Source organism: Zingiber officinale, chromosome 6B (assembly GCF_018446385.1).
Source record: "Zingiber officinale cultivar Zhangliang chromosome 6B, Zo_v1.1, whole genome shotgun sequence".
In the NCBI taxonomy this organism is placed as follows: Eukaryota; Viridiplantae; Streptophyta; class Magnoliopsida; order Zingiberales; family Zingiberaceae; genus Zingiber; species Zingiber officinale.
The window spans coordinates 13,962,367-13,983,015 of NC_055996.1; the positions used below are offsets into that span (position 1 = coordinate 13,962,367).

Sequence of the window (20,649 nt, forward strand, 5' to 3'; positions counted from 1 at the left end):
AAGTTTCAAAAAAAAAAAGAGGTTCGGCCGAGGTTCGAACCCGTGACCTCCGACCCAACCTGAGTCTTAAGCGAAGCATGATGACCAAGAACCCAGCAAGGTCGTGCTGATTAGAGAAGGAGCGGAAATCATTTAAGTAGTAGATAATAACAGAAATAGTTAGGTATTAAAAGGGATAAGTTAAGAGAGGAATAGGTAATATTTGTGGCCGTGACCTAAACCTCTTCCCCATCTCTTTCTCGCGTGCGATGGCAGCTCGGGCGGAACCGAAGGAAGCTAGGGTTTTTGTCTCCGGCGGCCGGCCAAGGATCAATCCAAAGTTTCCTTTGCAGTCTCAAGATCCTCTCATCGAGGAGAGCTCGGGGGCACGAGGAAGAGCTGAAATCTCGAGTCCTCCGAAGCCCTAGAAGCCGTTTTGTTCGGTAGTAAGTCCAAGAACGATGTAAGTGTTTCTCACTTGCAGTAAGAGTAGTTCTTGAATTGTAATTTCATTCTTTGTTTGCTGTAAAGTGTGTGGCTTTTGAGGTTTTTGCCGTGAGTTTCAAAAGGGAACAAGGAAAGGAAAAAAATTGTTATAGGTTAAGCATGAAGGTTATTTTTCTTCAGGCTTTGTAATTAGTATTGCAGAAATTGAGTTATCTTTTTCTGTTTGTGACCTTAATGGGTATTTCGGGTTGTACTGTGAAGAGGGCATGAGCAACTTCCCTTGGGGTTTGCTGTGCAGGTTGGTTTGTGCCGTTTGGACCCTTGCTGTTTTCCAATTAGCATCTTAGTTTAGACTTTTATTGCTGCAAAGGGCACGAATAGCCTCACTGCCTAGTTCGGTTTATCTTGAAGCTTGCTGCCATAAAACTAAATTTAGTTTATTTAGATTTGGAAATGAGTAAATTGTTTAGTTTTGAATGGCTATGGGTGGTATTTTAGTTCCTTTTACTTCCTTGCCGTGGCACTACAGATAGCTTCAACAAGTTCTAGTTTTGAATGGTTATGTGTAGCCTTTGGTTCCTTGTGTTTCCAGGGGCAAGAACAGCCCTGTTGTCATTAATCCTTTAACCAACAGAATTTTGTTAGCTTAGTATGCAGAATTTTAATTAGCATAGTATGCAGAATTTTGTTAGCAAAGAATGTAGAATTTTGATTAGCATAGTATGCAGAATTTTGATTAGCATAGTATGCAGTTTTCTTCTGTTAAGCTTTGTATGCATATTTTTGTTAAAGCTTCGAATGCAGATTTTTGTTTAAGCATTTCAATGTTAGAATTTGTTTAAACATTTCAGTTTTAAAAGAAGCATTCTTCTATTAGAAGTATTAACAAGAACAAGTATTTTACTTAAAGAGGCTAGTACCCGACTTCCGAGGTTGTCATTAAACAAATCCAGGTGACCGTTTCCGAGGTCTCGGCCCTGGTAAGACCAAGGTCTTTACCCTCGTAGGACTGGTGGCTCGCTACCTCAGTTTCTATTAGGGAGCGCGCAATGGTACTAAGCTGGGCCTAAAAGATTATTATTTTGAAGTATAAAAGTATAAGATTTTAAACAAGTGAAATAAGTTTCACATAAGCATAAAAATCAACAAGTTTAGTTTCCTTTTATGCTAGCATGTTGTTAGATGAGCATGAGCAGCTTTACATGTTTAGCATTTCAGTATGTTTATTTCCTTTGCTATTAGATTGAGCATGTGTAGTATTTCTCTTAAAGTATTCAGTTTTTAGATTTCTTCCTATTCACATGCATATTCGAGTTTTGTGAGTTAGATAGCGCTTACTAAGCAATTTTGCTTAAGTTGCATTTCCTCTTACTGCAGATAAAGGAAAGGAAAAGCTATAGCGAAGGAAGGCGACAAGGAGGTGTGGATGGATATGTGATGTTTGGACTATGGAAGCCTTGAGATTTAGTTTAATAATTCATTAAGACTTTGTATTCAGAATATTGGAACCATTTTTTCATGTTGTTAGATTTGCATTGGATATTTCATGTTTAGAACTCTTTCTTTTAATTGCTATGCACATTGGTTTATTATCTGAGTTGTATCAATGTTGCATGCTTGTGTAGATTTATATATATAGTTTCTAGCATGTTCAGATTGATGTATAGTTTTAGTTGTGAACGTATGCTTGAGTAGTATGTTTTCCGCTGTTACATATTGTATGCTTTGAGTTTTGAGAGTTTTAAGCATAGATAATTTCATGTGAGCAACATTAGTTAAGATAAGTTAGTAGTCCAGTAGCGCTCCACCCTCACAGACTAGTAGGGAGGTAGGGTGGTGCGTTACACTTTAAACTTAAGAAAGCCTTATATAGTCTTAAACAAGCACCTAGGGCCTGGTATGAGAAGTTGACCTCCTACCTAATTTCCAAAGGATTCAACCAAGGAAAAATTGATCCAACACTATTTGTAAAATCAATCAAACAAGATATCTTTATAGCCCAAGTATATGTAGACGATATAATCTTTGGTTCAACCAATTCAGAATTTTTACAAGAATTTATAACCTTAATGGAACAAAAATTTAAAATGAGCTTAGTAGGTAAATTAACTTACTTTTTAGAGTTACAGATTAAATAAACTTGTGAAGGAAATTATGTTTATCAATAAAAATATAGCAAAGAATTACTTAAAAAAGTTGGAATAGAAAATGCCAAAGAAATAAAAACACCAATGGCAACTAACACAACCTTAGATAATGATCCAAATGGAAAACCTGTAGACCTAAAATACTATAGGAGTGTCATAGGCAGCCTCATATACTTAACTACAAGTTGACCTGATATTTTATTTGCAGTTAGTATGTGTTCTAGATACCAAACATGTGCTAAGGAATCTCACTTAACTAATGTAAAAAGAATTTTTAGATATCTAAAAGGAACACCAAACGTAGAAATTTGGTATCCAAGAACAACTAATTTTGAACTAATAGGTTACTCTAACTCAGACTGTGCTAGTTGCAAACTAGATAAAAAGAGTACAAGTGGTGAATGTCAATTACTTGGACCATCACTTGTCAGCTGGTTTAGTAGAAAGCAACAATGTACTGCCTTATCTACTACTGAGGCAGAATATATAGCAATAGGAGAATATGTTGCATAATTATTATGGATGATGCACACCCTAAAAGATTTTAACTTAAACTTTAACAATATAAAAATATTAATTGGCAATATTAGCTCAATTAACTTAACAAAAAATCCAGTGCATTATTCAAGAACCAAACACATCAAAACTAGACATCACTTTATCAGGGATCATGTAGCTAAAGGCGACATTGAACTCAATTACATTGAGTCTAAGTCCAACTTAGCTGACATATTTACCAAACCTCTCCCTGAAAGTGACTTTAGCAATTTACATCGACAACTAGGAATATGTTCTATAGAATAGGACTATAAAAATAGTTTTCAAATGATTAAGGAAAACCCCTTACCTATATTTTTCTAAAAATTTCCATTTCCTTAGCTTTTCAAAATCAATTTTAGTCTTAATCTAGATCAAATCCATAGAAAGCATGTTCCTTTAGATTTAGGACTTGAACATCTCACAAACACATTAGGACTCCCTTGATTATGTATTCCAAAACTTAGAATGGTGTGAGATGCGTAAGTCCTTTCCCTGGACTTAAGATGCTTATATCAGTGCATCAACACAAGTCTGGGCGTAAAATACCAAACAAAACAGTGACCAAGTTAAGTAATCCACTTTTAGTCAAACAATCACTTAACCTGACTAACCAAGTGAACATTGCTATCCTCTAATAGTTAGTTAGTAACTAACGGTTAGACACTTAAGGACAATTTCTAGTTGATCGGATTATTTTTAAATAATATTAGGTTCATGGGAAGAATATCTAAAATTGACTTTCAAAATATTTTTTTTACATCCTTTGAAAAGATGTTTTAAAAAAAAAACTCTTTTTCAAAATGCTTACTTTGAAAATCATTCTTAACACATTTTGAAAAATCACATGTTTTAAAAAATTCTGATACTTATCAAATCATATGTTTTGAAAATTTATTTTAATTTTTTTTTCAATTTTTGTAAACTACTTTTAAACCAACTTTAAAAGATATTTTTGAATAGTTTTTGAAAAAGTTCCATTCTTGCAAAACTTAGTCTTCTAAAAGTTTCATCCTTGAAAATTTTTAAAAAGTTTCATTCTTGCATAACTTATTTTAAAATTTCCTTAAAACTTATTCATATTTTAAAAGCATCTTACAAATATTTTCTAAGCTCAAAATTCTTGTCCAAAGTATTTTAAAAAGTTGATAGATCTTGAAAATGATTCTGAAAGTTTCTTAACAGCTATTTACCTTTAAAGTTAGCTGTGTAAAGGTTAGCTTTCAAAACTTAGTATAACTCTTCAAAAGCTTTCCTTTCAATTTTCTTTTTTTGTTAAAAAGAAATTATTACAAGTGTTTTGCAAACTTCATTTTTCGATTAGTTTGAACAAGTTTTCTTTAAACTCACCTAATAATTCTGAAATTTTTTTGATGTTGTCAAAATTTCACCACTTTCCCCCATTACTTTACTTAGCATTGTTTTACTCATGTTTTTTTTTATGAATATCAAAGGGAGAGGGTTAGGGATCAAGTTAGCAAATAAAAAAAAATCAAGAAAATCAAAATAGCTTAACCCTAAAAAATGATTAAGAGAACAAAACCAATTGTCTCAAACTTGTTGTTTCTCTTAAAAATCATTTTTTCATGCTTATTTTGCATATCTTTTTTCCTAACTTAACTCAGGTTATCATTGCATAAAAAAAAAGAGCAGATTATTGGTACCGTTTTCATCAACGATCTAACTCAGGTTTTGATAAATAACAAATAAGTTAAGTTAGGTATAATTGTAATCTAACCACTTTACCAAGTGTGCAGATAGGTCGACGGGCTGACCGGATATCTGGTGAGAAGTCCAGATAGGTAGACGGACCGATCGAATATCTGGCGGGAAGTCCAGATAGGTCGACGGGCCGATCGAATATCTGGCGAGAAGTCTAGATAGGTTGACAAGCTGACCGGATATCTAGCAGGAAATCTAGATAGGTCGACAGGCTGATCGGATATTTGGTAAACTAGTAAGTAAAGGTAAGTCATTGGAGGAGAGTGACTAAGTGAGAACGCGTCCTGATTAAGGGGACAGTAGGCGTTGATCTAGTTTAGGTCTATTTCGGATCCTTAATCTGAGACATTGACTAGTTTCTAGTCCTGAGAAGACAAGAACTAATTACTACTGCTCATTATTATTGTACTAACATTTGTCTTATGGGTTATTACTTGGTTTATTGGACTTACATTGTTTTATAGGACAAAGGAGCAAATTTACCTTCAAATGAACAGTGTCCGAAGGCGCCTTCAAGTAGTTGAAGGCGCCTTCGTACTATTCATCGAAGGTGCCTCCATAGCCATGGAAGGTGCCTTCCGCAGGATGAAATTTGGACTAAGTCGCAGATAGAGGTCGGACTGTTCGGGATCAACTTTCTCAAGTTGGAGGCTCCTTCAATGAGTATGGAAGGCACCCTCAATGTCCTATATAAGGCAGTCTCGAGGAAGTTTCAATACAGAACACATATACGAGCTACTACGCATCCATTTGAGCATCCTACTACTCCGGCCTCCTGCTACGACTCTGCTACGAAGCTGCTGCGCCTAACAATTGCTCTAAGGACTTCTGATCATGGCCAACAGACCGACATTGACACACAAACAAGCTACTTAATTCCCTAAGTGTCGGTAAAATTTTTATTGTACTTAAATTCTACAAACAGGAAGTGCAGTTTGTTGCACTTCTTTGATCATCTTTGTACTCGATTCTCTCTTCCGGAGGTATCATAAGAGGTTTTTAGTGGATTACCCATCGATAGGTCAACGGGACCTGGGTCTTGGAGTAAGAGTCGCTGAAAGCTTTGAACCAAGTAAAACCACCTGTGTTTTCTTGTGTTGTTCTTTTTAGTTTTTCCGCTGCGCATACTTTGATTTCAAAACAAGAAAACGAGTTTTTAAAAATCACGTTATTCACCTCCCCCCCTTCTCACGTGTGTATCGATCCAACAACGGGAACTTGAGATCTTGAAATCCGACAGAATTTATAAGGAAAACATCTCTTCTGTATGTGTGAGAGATGAGCATGTTGAGTTGTGTAAATTTGAACGGAGTTATTACCAACTGGCTATATAAAAGAGGACTGGCATGTGAAAAAACTCATAAGGTCGACCGGTCATATGCTGTAAGACTTGTTGTAAGTGGGAATTTGGGTCTCCTTATTTCGGTCGGACTTATGACCGATCGGATCTGTGATAAGTTAGATATCCCTTAAACTCGGTCAAATATAGACTACTCGGATATATGATAGGTGTCTTTATGCACAAATTGGACGCTAGGTTCTCTAAGTCCGACCGGCTCATAGGCAGGCGTCCTCCCACCAAAGGCCTTAGCAGTACTGGGCAAATAATAAAATTTCATGGAGAGTGACACGCTGGCTGTCATCTCCCCTTGACCTTGATCGTCACATTACCTTGACTTTAACTATCACGTCATAACTAAGTCCGCCTTTAACATCCCGTATCACCTAACATATCTCATTTCGTGTATTCATGTTGTCATTTTATCAATCAAATGCATTCCCAATCAAGTTGAATCTAATGAACATTACCTTATCCGACCAATCAAATATCGACACATGCATTTCAAGAACATCTAATATAATCAACCAAGCGACCATTCGCGAACTTAGGGTTTCACAATGAGCATGTGTGGGTGGTCATACCCGGGGCATCGATTACATAAACTAATACAATGATAAGACCAAATGACCATGATCCAATATTCCATTTGGCTAGCAAGATGACACATTAGTTGTCCCATACATAGAACCTCCCTAGCTATCATAGAGGTCTAGCAATGTTTACATGAGATGTTAATTAATGCCCTATTCTTTTCTGCAGCAGCATTGCTCAGTAATTAATATTGAGTGGGGGGACAAGTACTGGACCACAAACAATTAATTGCATGGAATTGAATGGGCACATGCATGGACCACAAACTAGCTCAACTTTTACTTCTAGGGTTTTGCAAACACATGGTCTAGGGTTTACCATCTTTGCATGGGGAATTGACACTAAATCATGTCGCTCATGAGCATGAGTTTAGGCATGCAACAGCAGTAAGAACCTTAACAGCTAGAATCTAGGGCAACTTTAACCATGAAGATTACTGTAAATTTTGTGTCATTTTGACAGGAATGTGTTCAATAGTTAACATCTAATGCCTTGCAGCAGCTGAATGCATGCCACTCTATATGAAGTACAACCTGACCCTAAACCCTAATCAGCCATGTAGCACTGCAAACCTAAAGTGTTCTTAAACCATGTTTCAGATGTTGAGCATTGAATGGTTCTTATTGAACTAGCTCCAAATAGGACGAATATCTTTGAGGATAAGAACATCAACTATAAATTCATTCTAGATCCTTCTATCTTTAACCTCTCTTTGTTTCATATTTACTATTGTCTTTGTCTTAGCTTCCTCAAGATATATTATTTTATTCCTTACATTATCATTCTTTCTTCCCCTTCTATAGGTCCCTACTACTTGTGTGTGGGTCATGCGTCACATACTCCTACTGCTTTACCTTTCTTTCTTTCTTTCTTTCTTTCTTTCTATCTATCCATCTTTTGGTAATTTCATGTTTTGTGCCTTTAGTTGGGAAGTCTTCTTCATCTACAGGTTTGGCAAGTTGCATCCTGATGCATGTTGTTCAAGTTTTGAGAGGTTCTTCTATACTTTGATTTGATCTTTACTTCCTTTTCTTGTTTCTCCCAAAAAGATTTTAACCTCTCTTTTTTTCTCTTTCAATAGGTCAAGGTTTCTTTCATGATTTTTCTGCAATTATTTTCAGTTTATAATATTGGTCCTGACCTAGATTCTCATGTGCTCCTTGTTCCCTCAAGCAATTAACTCTCTCTCCCTCTCCCTCAATCTTTAGATGTATGTTTCTCTATATCTCCTTTTCCTGTCCTCAAGAGTTCCACAAGCAGATTAAAAATGTCCTGGGGAACGAGTGAAGCTGCCAGCATGATCTAGCTCTGAATCACCACGACATAAATCGACTTGTCGGTCGGGTTTAGTTTCTGAAGGTTTGATCGTTGCTAGGTCATGCTGTGCCAGCCTCACTCCTTCATTTGTTGGCATGCATGGCCAAGAAGTTGAAGAACAAAATGCCTGAAAATTAATATGTGAGTATTTATGCTCCTTTTTCATTCTGATTAATTAACAAAATCTAATCTGATTTTTTATGTGTTTTTCATGATTTAACCAAGTGAAACTAATTAGCATTGGATATCTTCAGATCCTTAGCTTGCAGATGGAGAAGAAAGTAAATGACTTAATTACTTTTTCATGTTTAATTTGCTGTTGAGAACAGTGATTTATTATTTGCTGATGTTGTCAGTACTAATCCTGGTCAAAAGATACTACATCTCGATCCTAATGTCGACAATTAGCTTCTTAATTTTAGTTTTTTTTTCTCTTTTTTTCCGTTTAAATTGTCTTATAATTTTCATGTATAATCCAATATGGCACATCTGTAATCAGACTTCTTTTTGAATAGATGTTAACATATGACTTCAAAGGCTATCAATGCTAGGGTTTGTTCTTGAGGGTTCATAGTAGCACATTGGTTTAGCAAGGGGTTCTTATGCATGCCGAATAAATACTTTAAAGTTTTCATTTCCTTCAATTCCATACATGTGGAATTATCTCATGTAATAACCATGACATATAAGAGGAGGGGTATTTGCCTCTGGGCCATGCTACAATATGACAAAATGCTTAAGTAGTTTCCAAGCACTCATGATTTGAATCTCAAGATTTATTATAGGACATTTTCCTCTGTCTTAGATATCTAAATTATCAAAAAAAAAAAAAAATACTTTTGAAGTAAAGAGATACCGTAATAATGCAATTTTTTTTAAATAATATATATATTATCTTTCCTTACTTTTACATTTTATTTAAAAAATATTACATGTACATTCAAATGTCAAAATAAATAACTTTTATTTTTTAAAAATTAAATGAAATCATATAATTGGTCACTGTCATTAAACGATCAGATTTCAAATATATTTAATTTGTTTTAAAATTTAATATAATATTATCAATTAGAATCATATTTATGCAAAATATTAAGTTTTAAGATGATATATTTGTAAAATAAAATAAATATATATAAAGTAAATAAGTTCAGCACTCTTATTTATTTATAGATAAAATAACATTTTATACATTCTATTCTTGTTTTATTATGTTAATATATTTAAAATATAATATAAATCTAAAGGGTTAGAATAATAATATATATAGTTTGGTCCATAGTTTGCAAAAATGTGATCCGAATCGTAGGATCGTACGATCCGGAAACTTAAAATCGATTTTTATCGTAGGATCGGAACAGAATCAGTAGGATCAGAACAGGATCGGAGTAAAATCGATGGAAGCTTTGAGAGGTCATAACTTTTGACTTGGATTGAACCACGGGGCCTATAATATATCAAATCAAAACTCGTTCAGAAATTTTTAATAAATTTCAAAATTTATCTTAACCACCCTATTTCAAACCCAAAAAATATCATTTAAATCCTTTTCAGATGTCTAGAAGATTTTATCTTTTTTATTATTTTTTTTATCTTATTAGGATTTTAAATTATTTAAATATATATTTAATTATTTTTGAGTTGTTTTTTATCAATAATATTCTGTCATTTTTTTTCCAAAATGATGAGTTTTTGGATGTCTATTGTCTAGTATTATATGATATCAACCAGTCTTTAGAAGATTATTTCCGGCATTCATATTTGAACCAAAGGATTCAATAGCTTCTGTTAGGTATTTTGTTGGCCTTTAAATTAAATTATCTTATAAACCAAGGAAATATTTTTGATATTTGTTAGCCTTTAAATTGAATTATCTTATAAAATAAGGAAATATTTTTGACATTAAATACGTTATTATTATTATTATTATTATTATTATTATTATTATTATTATTATTATTATGTTAATAGAAATTTTATATTCTCTCATTTTATGATATAAAAATATAAATATTATTAATATACTAACATTAAATTACAAGTTAATTTAAATTTATACACATAATAATGTAATCTCAGATGTTGAGTATAAATGATTGCATATATATATATATATATATATATATATATATATATATATATATATATATATATATACAAAACTAATTATAAATGAATTTTTAAAGTATTTTTTCTAATTATTAATTATGTATTATAAAATTTTAAAAAAAATTAATAGGATTGTACGATTCTACGATCTAATTTGGATCCTAAATTGATTCTACATAATATCGTAATTTTACCAATTATGATTTGGTGAACAGTTGTATAAATTTGAATAAACTTCAATATTATCAGTTATGGCCTCATTGTCTTGAGGATATCATTTTACTCCCTCATGATTTCTAAATTCCAAATTAAACCCTACATTCCTGGTAAGGCACCACCCGGTCAAAGCGCTTCGGTTTGACTCTTTCTACGTCCCCAGCCAGTGGCCACGTAGATGTCCAGGCTCTTGCAAACCGTTCGATCATAGATGGAGATGATAAAGACCGTCAGATCGGGCGTGCAAAATTATGGGCGTGCTTCCCCTCTCTACTCCTCGAGTTGGCCAAGCAAGCAATCGACATGGCGGCGCAGACCTTGCACCTCCTCTCCACTCCCGCTCGCTCCCCTTCTCTCCCGACGATCTCCTCCGCCAAGCCTGCGATTTTCCCACTCCCCTCGCTCCGCTGCTCCCGACATCGTCCCCTCTCCCTTCGCGCCTCCGCCGCCACCTCCTACCTTCCTGATCTGGGCCTCGTCCCCTCCCACGGAGGCCCCGCATCCATCGATGTCGACGCCATCACCGAGGCGGAGCTCAGGGAGAACGGGTTCCGGAGCACGAGGCGGGTCAAGCTGGTCTGCACCATCGGCCCCGCCACCTGCTCCGCTGACCAGATCGAGGCGCTCGCCGTCGGAGGAATGAATGTGGCCAGGGTGAACATGTGCTACGGCACCCGCGAGTGGCACCGCCAGGTCATCCGAAAGATCCGCCGCCTCAACGAGGAGAAGGGGTTCGCCGTGGCTGTGATGGTGGACACCGAGGGGAGTGAGATCCACATGGGTGATCTCGATGGAGCCGCCTCTGTCAAGGCCGAGGTAAGGTTTATGTTCATAATTTTCTCCTTTGTTCCACTCCCGCATTTGGATAATGCAAGAAATGAGCATCATGAAGCTTTGTAAATGTTTTCCATATTTAGGGGGTTCAATTTCATATGCCTGTTATTCCCTATTGTCATTATGTTCAATCCTTTACTCAAGAAAAGTGTACTAGTTTATTAGTCAACAATTGGTCTAATAAGCATGTAGACTTTTAAACATGCTTGCAAATCTAAATAGAGTCAATTCAGCAACGTGATGAGTTGAAGAATTTTATCTTTTGGGGATAGATGAAAACTGGAGGAGTAGGGGTCTAATTTGCAGTCATTGGTAAAGAATGAAGGAAAAAATGACTGATTTGTCATTGTATCATCCTTAATATTTTGCATGAAAAAGGTTCACAAGATCTGCATCAAGGATATCCATTGATATAAACGAAGTGCTTGTCTAAAAAATTTTCTTATCAAAATTCCAGACCTCATATGGGCTCATAAGTAACTGAATTTGCAACGTGTTTATTCTTCTTAGTATCATGTGGATCAGATGGACATGCAAAAAGACATCATCTGACGTGTGCATTTTGTGTATCATCGAGTTTGTCCCATGTAGGTGGAACTAATGGATGGTCCTAGCCATGCAATACAATATTTTTAATCTGTGCCATCACCTTGCATGGAATGAGATGCAGCGTTCCTATGCATCATCAATCCATGTACAAACCTGTCAAGCAGAGTTATTAATCCAGAAACGTGCAAAAGAATTTCAAGCCGAATTGTTAATCTATGTTTCATCCTTGCATTTATTTCAAACCAAGGCTTAGGTTCCTTTCAATTTGTTGATTCAACCAGTACATAATGCAAAATAAGTATCAAACTGTAAGCCAGTTCATCATTCTTATTATCCAAAAAATAACTATATGGTCTCAACTCTCAAGTAATTAGTGATCTGAATAAAATCAAAATGATTTTCTAATCTGATTTTTTTCCATGTTGAAAATCCATAAGGACTAAATTGGTTAAGTTGGACTCATGTGACACTAACCTAGTAAACATTCTATCTTATACAGGACGGAGAGATTTGGACATTTAGTGTAAGAGCTTTTGATGCACCACTTCCAGAAAGGACCATCACTGTGAATTATGATGGCTTTGCTGAAGGTTGAAGACTATTTCTTTGTTTCCCCTTTTGATAAGTGGAGGCCATTATATCATTTGGTCTCTCATGTCTACATGCTCCTAATGCAGATGTTAGTGTTGGCGATGAACTTCTTGTGGATGGAGGAATGGTTAGGTTTGAGGTGATTGAAAAGATTGGTCCAGATGTAAAATGCCGGTGCAATGATCCTGGATTGTTGTTGCCACGTGCTAGTCTTACTTTTCGGAGGAATGGAAGACTGGTCCAAGAACGTAATGCAATGCTTCCTACAATTTCTTCTAAGGTTTGTGCATCTCATTGTAGGTGTCCACTCAATTTGCTTACTTGTGGAATTTTATAACTCCAATTATCAGGATATGCATTATGCTCTTACAAGTTTAGAAAAGGTTCTTAAACTTCATTTGTGAGTATATGCATTATGCTCTTACAGGTTAAGAAAGGGTTCTTAAATTGCAAATTAAATTTTAGAGTATGTTTAAAAAGGAAAAACATCACCTGATCTATTTGTTCTCAAGCTTTCATTTTGATGTTCATTTGAATCTTACAATTGTCTTAAGTAATTCCTTTATTGATTAGATGAGCAAAATGAGTAGTGATTATCAAAAACAGTCATGAAAACCACAATTAACCTTAGTGGAAGATATTCTCTTTTCTGAGACTGCAAAAAGCACATAAAAGGTTGCCTTTTCAACATCATCATTGGATCATCTAAGTTTGTTGTTCTTTTGCATAAGACCTGAAGCATTTAAATTTGTAGCAATCTTATGATTTATGAAAACAGATATTAATCTTTGTAGTAGTGTTAGAGTAAATCATATTTTTAAATGATGTCATGCAATTGGTCAGTGACGAAATGTTGTGGCACAATATTTCCTTATAACTGGGACAAGAAAAGCAAAACCATCTTCAGAGTTTAGCTGATATTTTTGTTTGTAATCAGATCTAGATAAGTGAAAATACTGATACAAAGATAGGTGATATACTGGCAACAAAAATTAACTACTGAATTACCTCTGTCAAAATTCATTACTAATCTGCATCCTCGTGTTGATGGCATGGCTATGTGCAGGATTGGCTTGATATTGACAGTGCAATATCTGAGGGTGTGGACTTCATTGCAGTTTCCTTTGTCAAGTCTGCAGATGTCATAAATCATCTCAAGAGCTATATAGCTGCAAGATGTCATGACAAGTAAATAGGAATTTTTGCCCTTTTCCTCTTTCTTTACATTCTTTGCTTTTTAGTTTTTCAAAAATGTATTTCTTTTTATTCTTCTTTAGACCAAGTGCTACTAGCTAATCTTTTTAAACTATATAGATGATCAAAAAAGCGTTTAGGCTTTGCCCTTGGATCCAAGACTTGGAGCTTATGGCTCATTATAGATTAGCAAATGTGATTGAGAACATTTGTACATGCTTGTTTCTTCCGTATTCCTCAACTAAAATTCACTTGTGCAACTCAACCCCCCTCCTATGATTTATTTATTTGTCTTCATGTTTGTGTTAAAATCCTGTGATATAAGTTTCACCTAGGTTCTTACACCTCATCATTATCATCAACCGGTTTTGCTCCAACTACAACTCACTTAGATTTCTGGTACATATTTGTAAATTGCACAATTGTATCTTTTCTTTATGAAAAACAAATTGTTCCATTTAAGTTTCAGTGGTTCAGTATAAGTTACAATGATTGATGCCTTTGATGATCATTATTTTTAACATTGGTGAAACTTTACAGGTTAAAGGATTTACATTAATCTACATTGAGAACGCTTTTCCAGACTTCCATAACTGAATACCTTGTTGGTTTAATGATTCTGGTACTAAAAAATATTGAAAAGTTGGAAGAAAGAGAGGTTAATGCAGTATCAAATATGAGTCTCCATTCATTTTTTTTATGAAAATAATAGAGAGGATAAATGCCAAATCGGTAGATCTGCTGAGCAAATTTGTGCCAATGCATGGACCATCGAATTGTCAAATAGGAAATCTTCATGGATAGAAAACTCCACTCCCAGTGGTTAGAGCATTTTCATGTCAAGGGTGAATGAGAATTTTAAAATGTTAATCTTTCTAATGAAGCATGGCTTCGTAGTCTGTCAATTTCTTGTCTTGAGTAATATTGTGTGCATAAGTATGATGCAAGTGGCACATGTTCATTTTTCATAGCATTAATATTAGTGCATATTCACTAGTATCTAGTTTCCTTGTCTCTGTGTATCATGGAGGATGAGCACTGTAAGTGAGGAAGAGAATTGTACTAGAAAGATCAATCTTGAAGCAAAACCAACTAAGTATATTTTGGGAGTGTATCAGGTGTGCATTGTTTTGATAAATGTTAACTTGAAGCATAATCTATATCGATATAGCTCTGTTATAAAACAATAATACATCCTTATGTGATAGCTTATACTGCATATTTCAGTGAAATTGCGGTGATCGCCAAGATTGAGAGTTTTGATTCGTTGAAAAATCTAGAAGAGATCATCAGTGCGTCAGATGGAACAATGATAGCCAGAGGAGACATGGGTTCTCAAATTCCTCTAGAAGAAGTCCCTTCAGCTCAGCAAAAAATTGTTAAGTTGTGCCGTCAGCTTAACAAACCTGTAATTGTAGCTTCTCAGCTTCTGGAATCTATGATCGAGTATCCAACACCAACTAGAGCTGAAGTTGCTGATGTGTCAGAGGCAGTTAAACAGAGGGCAGATGCTCTGATGCTCTCAGGTGAGTCAGCTATGGGCCAGTATCCAGATAAGGCATTAACTGTGCTTAGAAGTGTAAGCCTGCGCATTGAAAGATGGTGGAGAGAAGAGAAGCAACGTGAGGGGATTGACCTTCCAGATATTTCATCTTCGTTTTGTGATAAAGTTTCAGAGAATATATGTAGTTCAGCTGTCACAATGGGTAATCATTTTCACTTTCAATTTGCCTATTTCTTTTCATCTCGACTTCAGTAGCCATCTCAATTTTATTTCTTGGATATTTATTCATGCATCTACTGGAGTACGATAAACTCGTTATTAATTTTATTAATTTTTTTTTATTTTATGTAGTTTATAGTTCTAAAAGGTGGTATAGGGAGCCACTAAGACTGAAATAAAAGGGGGGGCTGCTTTGTTATAGTGATGAAGCGGTTCCCTTTAAGTGGCTATTAAAAAAATGACTCAGATGATTTGTCTAGGTAGCCTAGAGATTCACATGGGCAGACCAAGTGGCCTATGTGAGTTGATTAACAAAAAATGGTTCACTTAAATAAAGCCTTAATTATCTGAATTCATAATGCCCTAATTGATTAATGAGTTTTATGTCTATTTATAATTTGTTTGATTGGATACATATTGCTATGCATTTAAATGTTTTGTGATGTACTATCCTTTTTTTATTGCGATGTGAAGTATGACGTGTTTTGTTTCTGTTATGTCTTTGTTTAACAATTGTGACTGTTCACTATAAATTTATTTTAATTAATTGATTAATTCATTATGTTAGATACATGTGTAAGTGAGTTTTTCTGTTGATATCAATCTTTGATATATTATTTGATATTGACTGCGTAGGTCCTTGACTATTGCCTCAGCGTTATATAGTGGGTTGCCCATCTATCAATTACCGTTTTGTACCTTGATTTGGTTCACAACCCTATTGGCATTTGACTTTTGTTTCACCCTATGTTCAATTAAGAGACAAGAGTTATATTATATAATTCCTCGGTGAATATCATACTTGAGTGTAAAATCATACTTGGTTATACAAAGGGTACTTAGGCGGACAAATGGAACATTTTGTTAGATTATGTGGATTGCTCCTTGAGACTTTTTTTTGGTTTTGTTTTGCTTCAGCAGAACACATGAAAATCCGTTACTACATAGTAGTTTTAATATCAAGTTTTGGGTCTAAAATTTAAAATTTATGCTAAATTAGAATGTGAGAAATTCTAAAATGACTATCGGATGATGGAAGAGACTTGAATATTAATTTTCCTGGGATGGGCAGTGAGGGGTGCCTGGGTGAGCGTAATTATCTTTTGCTATAATTATGTATAAATTAGTTTAACAGTCGGCTATAAGCTGTTTCTATGATTTACCTCCCTTCACATAACCTAGGGACGAGCTATGAGAGGTACTTGGGTGAGCATAATCCCCTTTTGCTACAATTATGTACAAATTAGCTTGCGAGTTTAAAATTCTAAACTCATACAAGATTATGGTAGGAAAGATCCAACTTAGATATCTAATATTTATTCAAAGACAGTCAGTTTACCTCTTTTAACGAGTTTTGTGTTTAAGATTGTTCTTGGGTTAATTTTGTTGATTTCGTTGATTGTGATTTGCAGCTAACAACTTGGGAGTTGATGCACTCTTCCTCTTTACAAGGAATGGCGAAATGGCCTCACTGATTTCACGGTGTCGTCCTGATTGTCCAGTGTTTGCATTTACACCTTCAGCATCAGTTAGACGACGACTGAATCTTCAGTGGGGTCTGATTCCATTTCGTCTTAGTTTCTCGTACGACATGGAGAACAATCTAAGTCGCACTTTTTCTTTGCTCAAGGCCAGAGGAATGATCCAACCTGGTGATTTGATCATTGCACTGTCAGATACATTGCAGACTATTCAAGTGATGAATGTGCCGTAGGAAGAAATTCTCTTTGATTTTTTTTTCCGACTATTTATCACCAGAGGCAGATTACTACAAGCGAAGTGCAGAATTCATGAGTTTTTAATTTTGTACCTTTTTCCAGTCTATCATGTGAACTAATTTACTAATTCTCTTTCTCTGCAATTTGTCTAGTTTTCATTTCCTTCTCCCCCCATGTCCCATAGTCCTCTCTTATTTTGTTTGTCACGTCCATCACACAGCTTCTTATTATTATTATTATTATTATTATTATTATTATTATTATTATTATTATTATTATTATTATTTTATTGAAGATGGTGGTTCGCTCACTAGAGAAATCTGGAAGCACTCGTAGTAGTGCGCCTAATAGCCAACCTCTATAGCTTTTCCTCCATTGTAGGGCTGTATATGCTTGTTAATTGTGTAATCTAACTGTGCACTGTCTTGCAGAGTTCATCACAAGGTATATTTGTATAAATAGATAAGGGTTGATTTTTGATAAAATCGGTAGAAAACCCCTCTTATATAGTTACCTGTTCAATTTGTTAAGTTATCTTTTTATAGGTAGATAGTTGTGAGGCTAACCGTTTGGGGGTGTTGAGGTCAATGCATGACTTTTTACAAAAATATGTACCATGCCTAGGGTAGCTTGCACTGCCCCTTGTTTGTTCTCACTTGCTTGTGTCGGTTCCTTTTTAACTTTTGTGGAAATGATCCAAGTGTGCTTGGTTTTGATGTGCTTGTTACTTTGCCACACTAGAAAAACATATGAGAGTCCAAAAAACAGTACAAAGTTTTCCAAACATTAAAAGGGCTTCAAATTCTCACAGTGCCTCTATGAACTGGAAATCCCAATGCTGTAGGTGCTGAACCATTCTGAATTCTAGTGCCTCCATCATGTGCCCTGCCCTACCCTGTTTGAAACCCCTTAAGAATTTCATAGATTCTCATGTCAACCAAAGATGTTTCCTCTTACTCAATAAGCCACCACACTGATGGGAATCCAACTAGCAAATGGGGCCTCATTTCTACTACCTAACCTCCTAATTATATCACCACCTTTAACACAAGTCGACATCATCCTTAAACATCATCGAGATTCTCCGAAACCATGTTACGAAAACTTTCGACTAAACTTAGTTTAATTCAATTCGACATTTCTAAAGCCTGAGCAATTATTATTGTGTTAGGCCAGCAGACCAGACCCTAACATCTCATGTGCTACTTTATGCATTAATCAATACATGAATCAATGAACTGGGTTGGCTTCCTCAGCCACATGCCTATGTCTCTGGCCAAACACATGGGCTGCCATCGGTCGACTGAAGATGGAATCTCAATCACTTGATCTCGATCGGAAGGTAGGGTACTCGATCAGCATAGCGGCCATCGATGTCATTCATCCACCATACAAGCCTAATTGTTATTGACCCATCTACTTGTCATTGAACATTAGGTGCTATATATATATATATAGCCAAAGAGAGGTAGAACAATTGCAATTGCCATGGAGTGTGCCTTGAATGACTACAACCTTCGAGATACTGAGCTAAGGCTTGGGTTGCCTGGCACCGGTGATATATCAGAGAAATCGAGTGCCACAAGGGGTAGTAAACGAGCCAAATGTGAAAATGAAAGTCTTGCGAAGAACAAATCCTTTGAAGGGGTCTCCAATAGCGAAAGTAGTCAAGAAACACCAAGAGCAAAGTAAGTGTCAACAAAGCTTAGTGATTTGAAAATGACTCACTTATACTTAAGTAATCATGATAGGGCACAAGTAATTGGATGGCCACCGATACAAGCTTATCGTAGAAACAACTCGGGCTCGTTTCAACTAAAGGAGGACGGGCAAACGATGGGCTTGTACGTGAAAGTAAGCATGGATGGGGTTCCTTACTTGAGAAAGATAGATCTCAAAATGTATAAGAGTTACAAGGAACTCAAAGAGGCCTTGAACAATATGTTCAAATATTTTTCTTTAGGTGAGTAATACACATAATTAATTATGCATCTAATTTATTTGACATCAAGAATGAAAATGCAATCCACAAGAAATATTCAATACTTAATGATTGAAATCTTTATGTTTCTTAGGAGAGGTATCAAAGAAAGAAAGAGAAAATGAGTACACCATTACTTACGAAGATAAAGATAGAGACTTGATGTTAGTTGGTGATGTTCCATGGGAGTAAGTATTTTTTTTTTCCTTTTTTTTGCGATAATTTTTTTTAATAAATACACTTTGTTAATATTATGATTTGGTGCTTGTAGGATGTTTGTCTCTTCTTGCACAAGGCTAAGGATAATGAAAGAATGTGAAGCGAGAAGATTGCAATCGAAGGATTGAATGTATTTGAGGAAGCTTTCAAAAGGAATGGAGATTAATTTATTAATTAAGTTGTGTTCATCCAAAAGAGAAGATTGTTTTTTCTTTTTCTTTTTTTTTTTGCTTGGAGTTCAATTTCCAAGTTCATCAGCTTGCAAACTTGAAACTTGTATTAGTTATGTTTAAAAATATTATTTACGTTTTAAACATGAATGACTGTAATTATGAAGTAGAGAAGAAAGAAACTATTTAATTAAACATTTTTTTGTAACCACAAACAATAACAAAAAACACATTTTAATAATTGAAGAAATATTAGTTTTGAAAAAAAATATATTTGCTTATATATATTTATGCATCAACTATAATTAATAGTGTGGCATAGTGCATTTTGGCCCAACCCAAGTCTGCACCAACTAGTTATGCTTCACTAACACAATCGTGGTTTTCCCCCTACGAATTAATTAATACAATTAATAACTATATGAGTGGTTGTGTCAATTTTCAATAGATATAAAATAGCCCATCGGATGCCTAACCTTAGGGTTGTAAATGACCAAGCGTTTGTAAACAAGTTTGGTGTTCGATTTGGTAAGAGTTTGTTTATGTTCGTTCAATATACATAAGATTAATTAAACAAGCAAACTTGAACAGCTCATTAAGCTAAACAAACAAGTTTGAACACATATGTGTTCAGCTCGTTAACGTTCGTGAACAACGTTCATGAACCATATTCATTAATAAAACTCTTTTCAATATGCTAAATTAATAATAAAATAAATAAATAAATAAATTTAAATTATCAAGTTCAATAACCAATCAAACAATTAAAAGTTTTAAACAATCAAATAAGCTTAAATTGAGAGCTTGATAACATCTAAACGAACCAAGTTCGAACTAAGCTTAAGCCAAGCTTGAACCAAGTTTAAGCCAAGCTTGAATTGAGAGCTTGATAACATCTAAACGAACCAAGCTCAAGTCAAGGTTCAAACAAGCTCAAACTCATAAAAAATAAACCAAGCCAAGCTTGAACACTCATTTCAAAAGTTTGGTTCATTTTAAGTTTGGCTCGGCTCGACTTGATTATCTTATCAAATAAGTTTGAAATACCTCAAACCTTGACTCGACTCAACTTATTTATAACCCTACCTGACCTTCATTATACAAAGATTGTTGTGCTAAGATAAAGTACTCTCATGATTTACTGACATATATCTAATCATATAAAATTTACTCTAACTAATATATAAATAGATGTTACTTGTTTTGTACTCATCACCTATGTAATACTACTCTATTTTATGTACGAGTAAGTAAAAATTTAAT

General features: G+C 34.9%; 2 protein-coding genes across 2 annotated transcripts; both read left to right on the plus strand.

Annotated features, from left to right (window-relative positions):
• The first annotated feature begins 10,660 nt into the window (after positions 1-10,660).
• LOC121992040 (pyruvate kinase isozyme A, chloroplastic-like) lies at positions 10,661-17,183 on the plus strand. The gene is made up of 6 exons (XM_042546159.1): positions 10,661-11,223; positions 12,290-12,380; positions 12,468-12,661; positions 13,448-13,569; positions 14,803-15,281; positions 16,711-17,183. Exons 1-6 carry the CDS (start codon positions 10,711-10,713, stop codon positions 17,010-17,012), a joined length of 1,701 nt encoding a protein of 566 aa, XP_042402093.1. The 5' UTR covers positions 10,661-10,710; the 3' UTR covers positions 17,013-17,183.
• A 1,321-nt stretch (positions 17,184-18,504) lies between these two features.
• On the plus strand, positions 18,505-18,987 carry LOC121990780 (auxin-responsive protein IAA3-like). Its single transcript, XM_042544848.1, has 2 exons — positions 18,505-18,704; positions 18,768-18,987. Exons 1-2 carry the CDS (start codon positions 18,505-18,507, stop codon positions 18,985-18,987), a joined length of 420 nt encoding a protein of 139 aa, XP_042400782.1.
• The last annotated feature ends 1,662 nt before the right edge of the window (positions 18,988-20,649 follow it).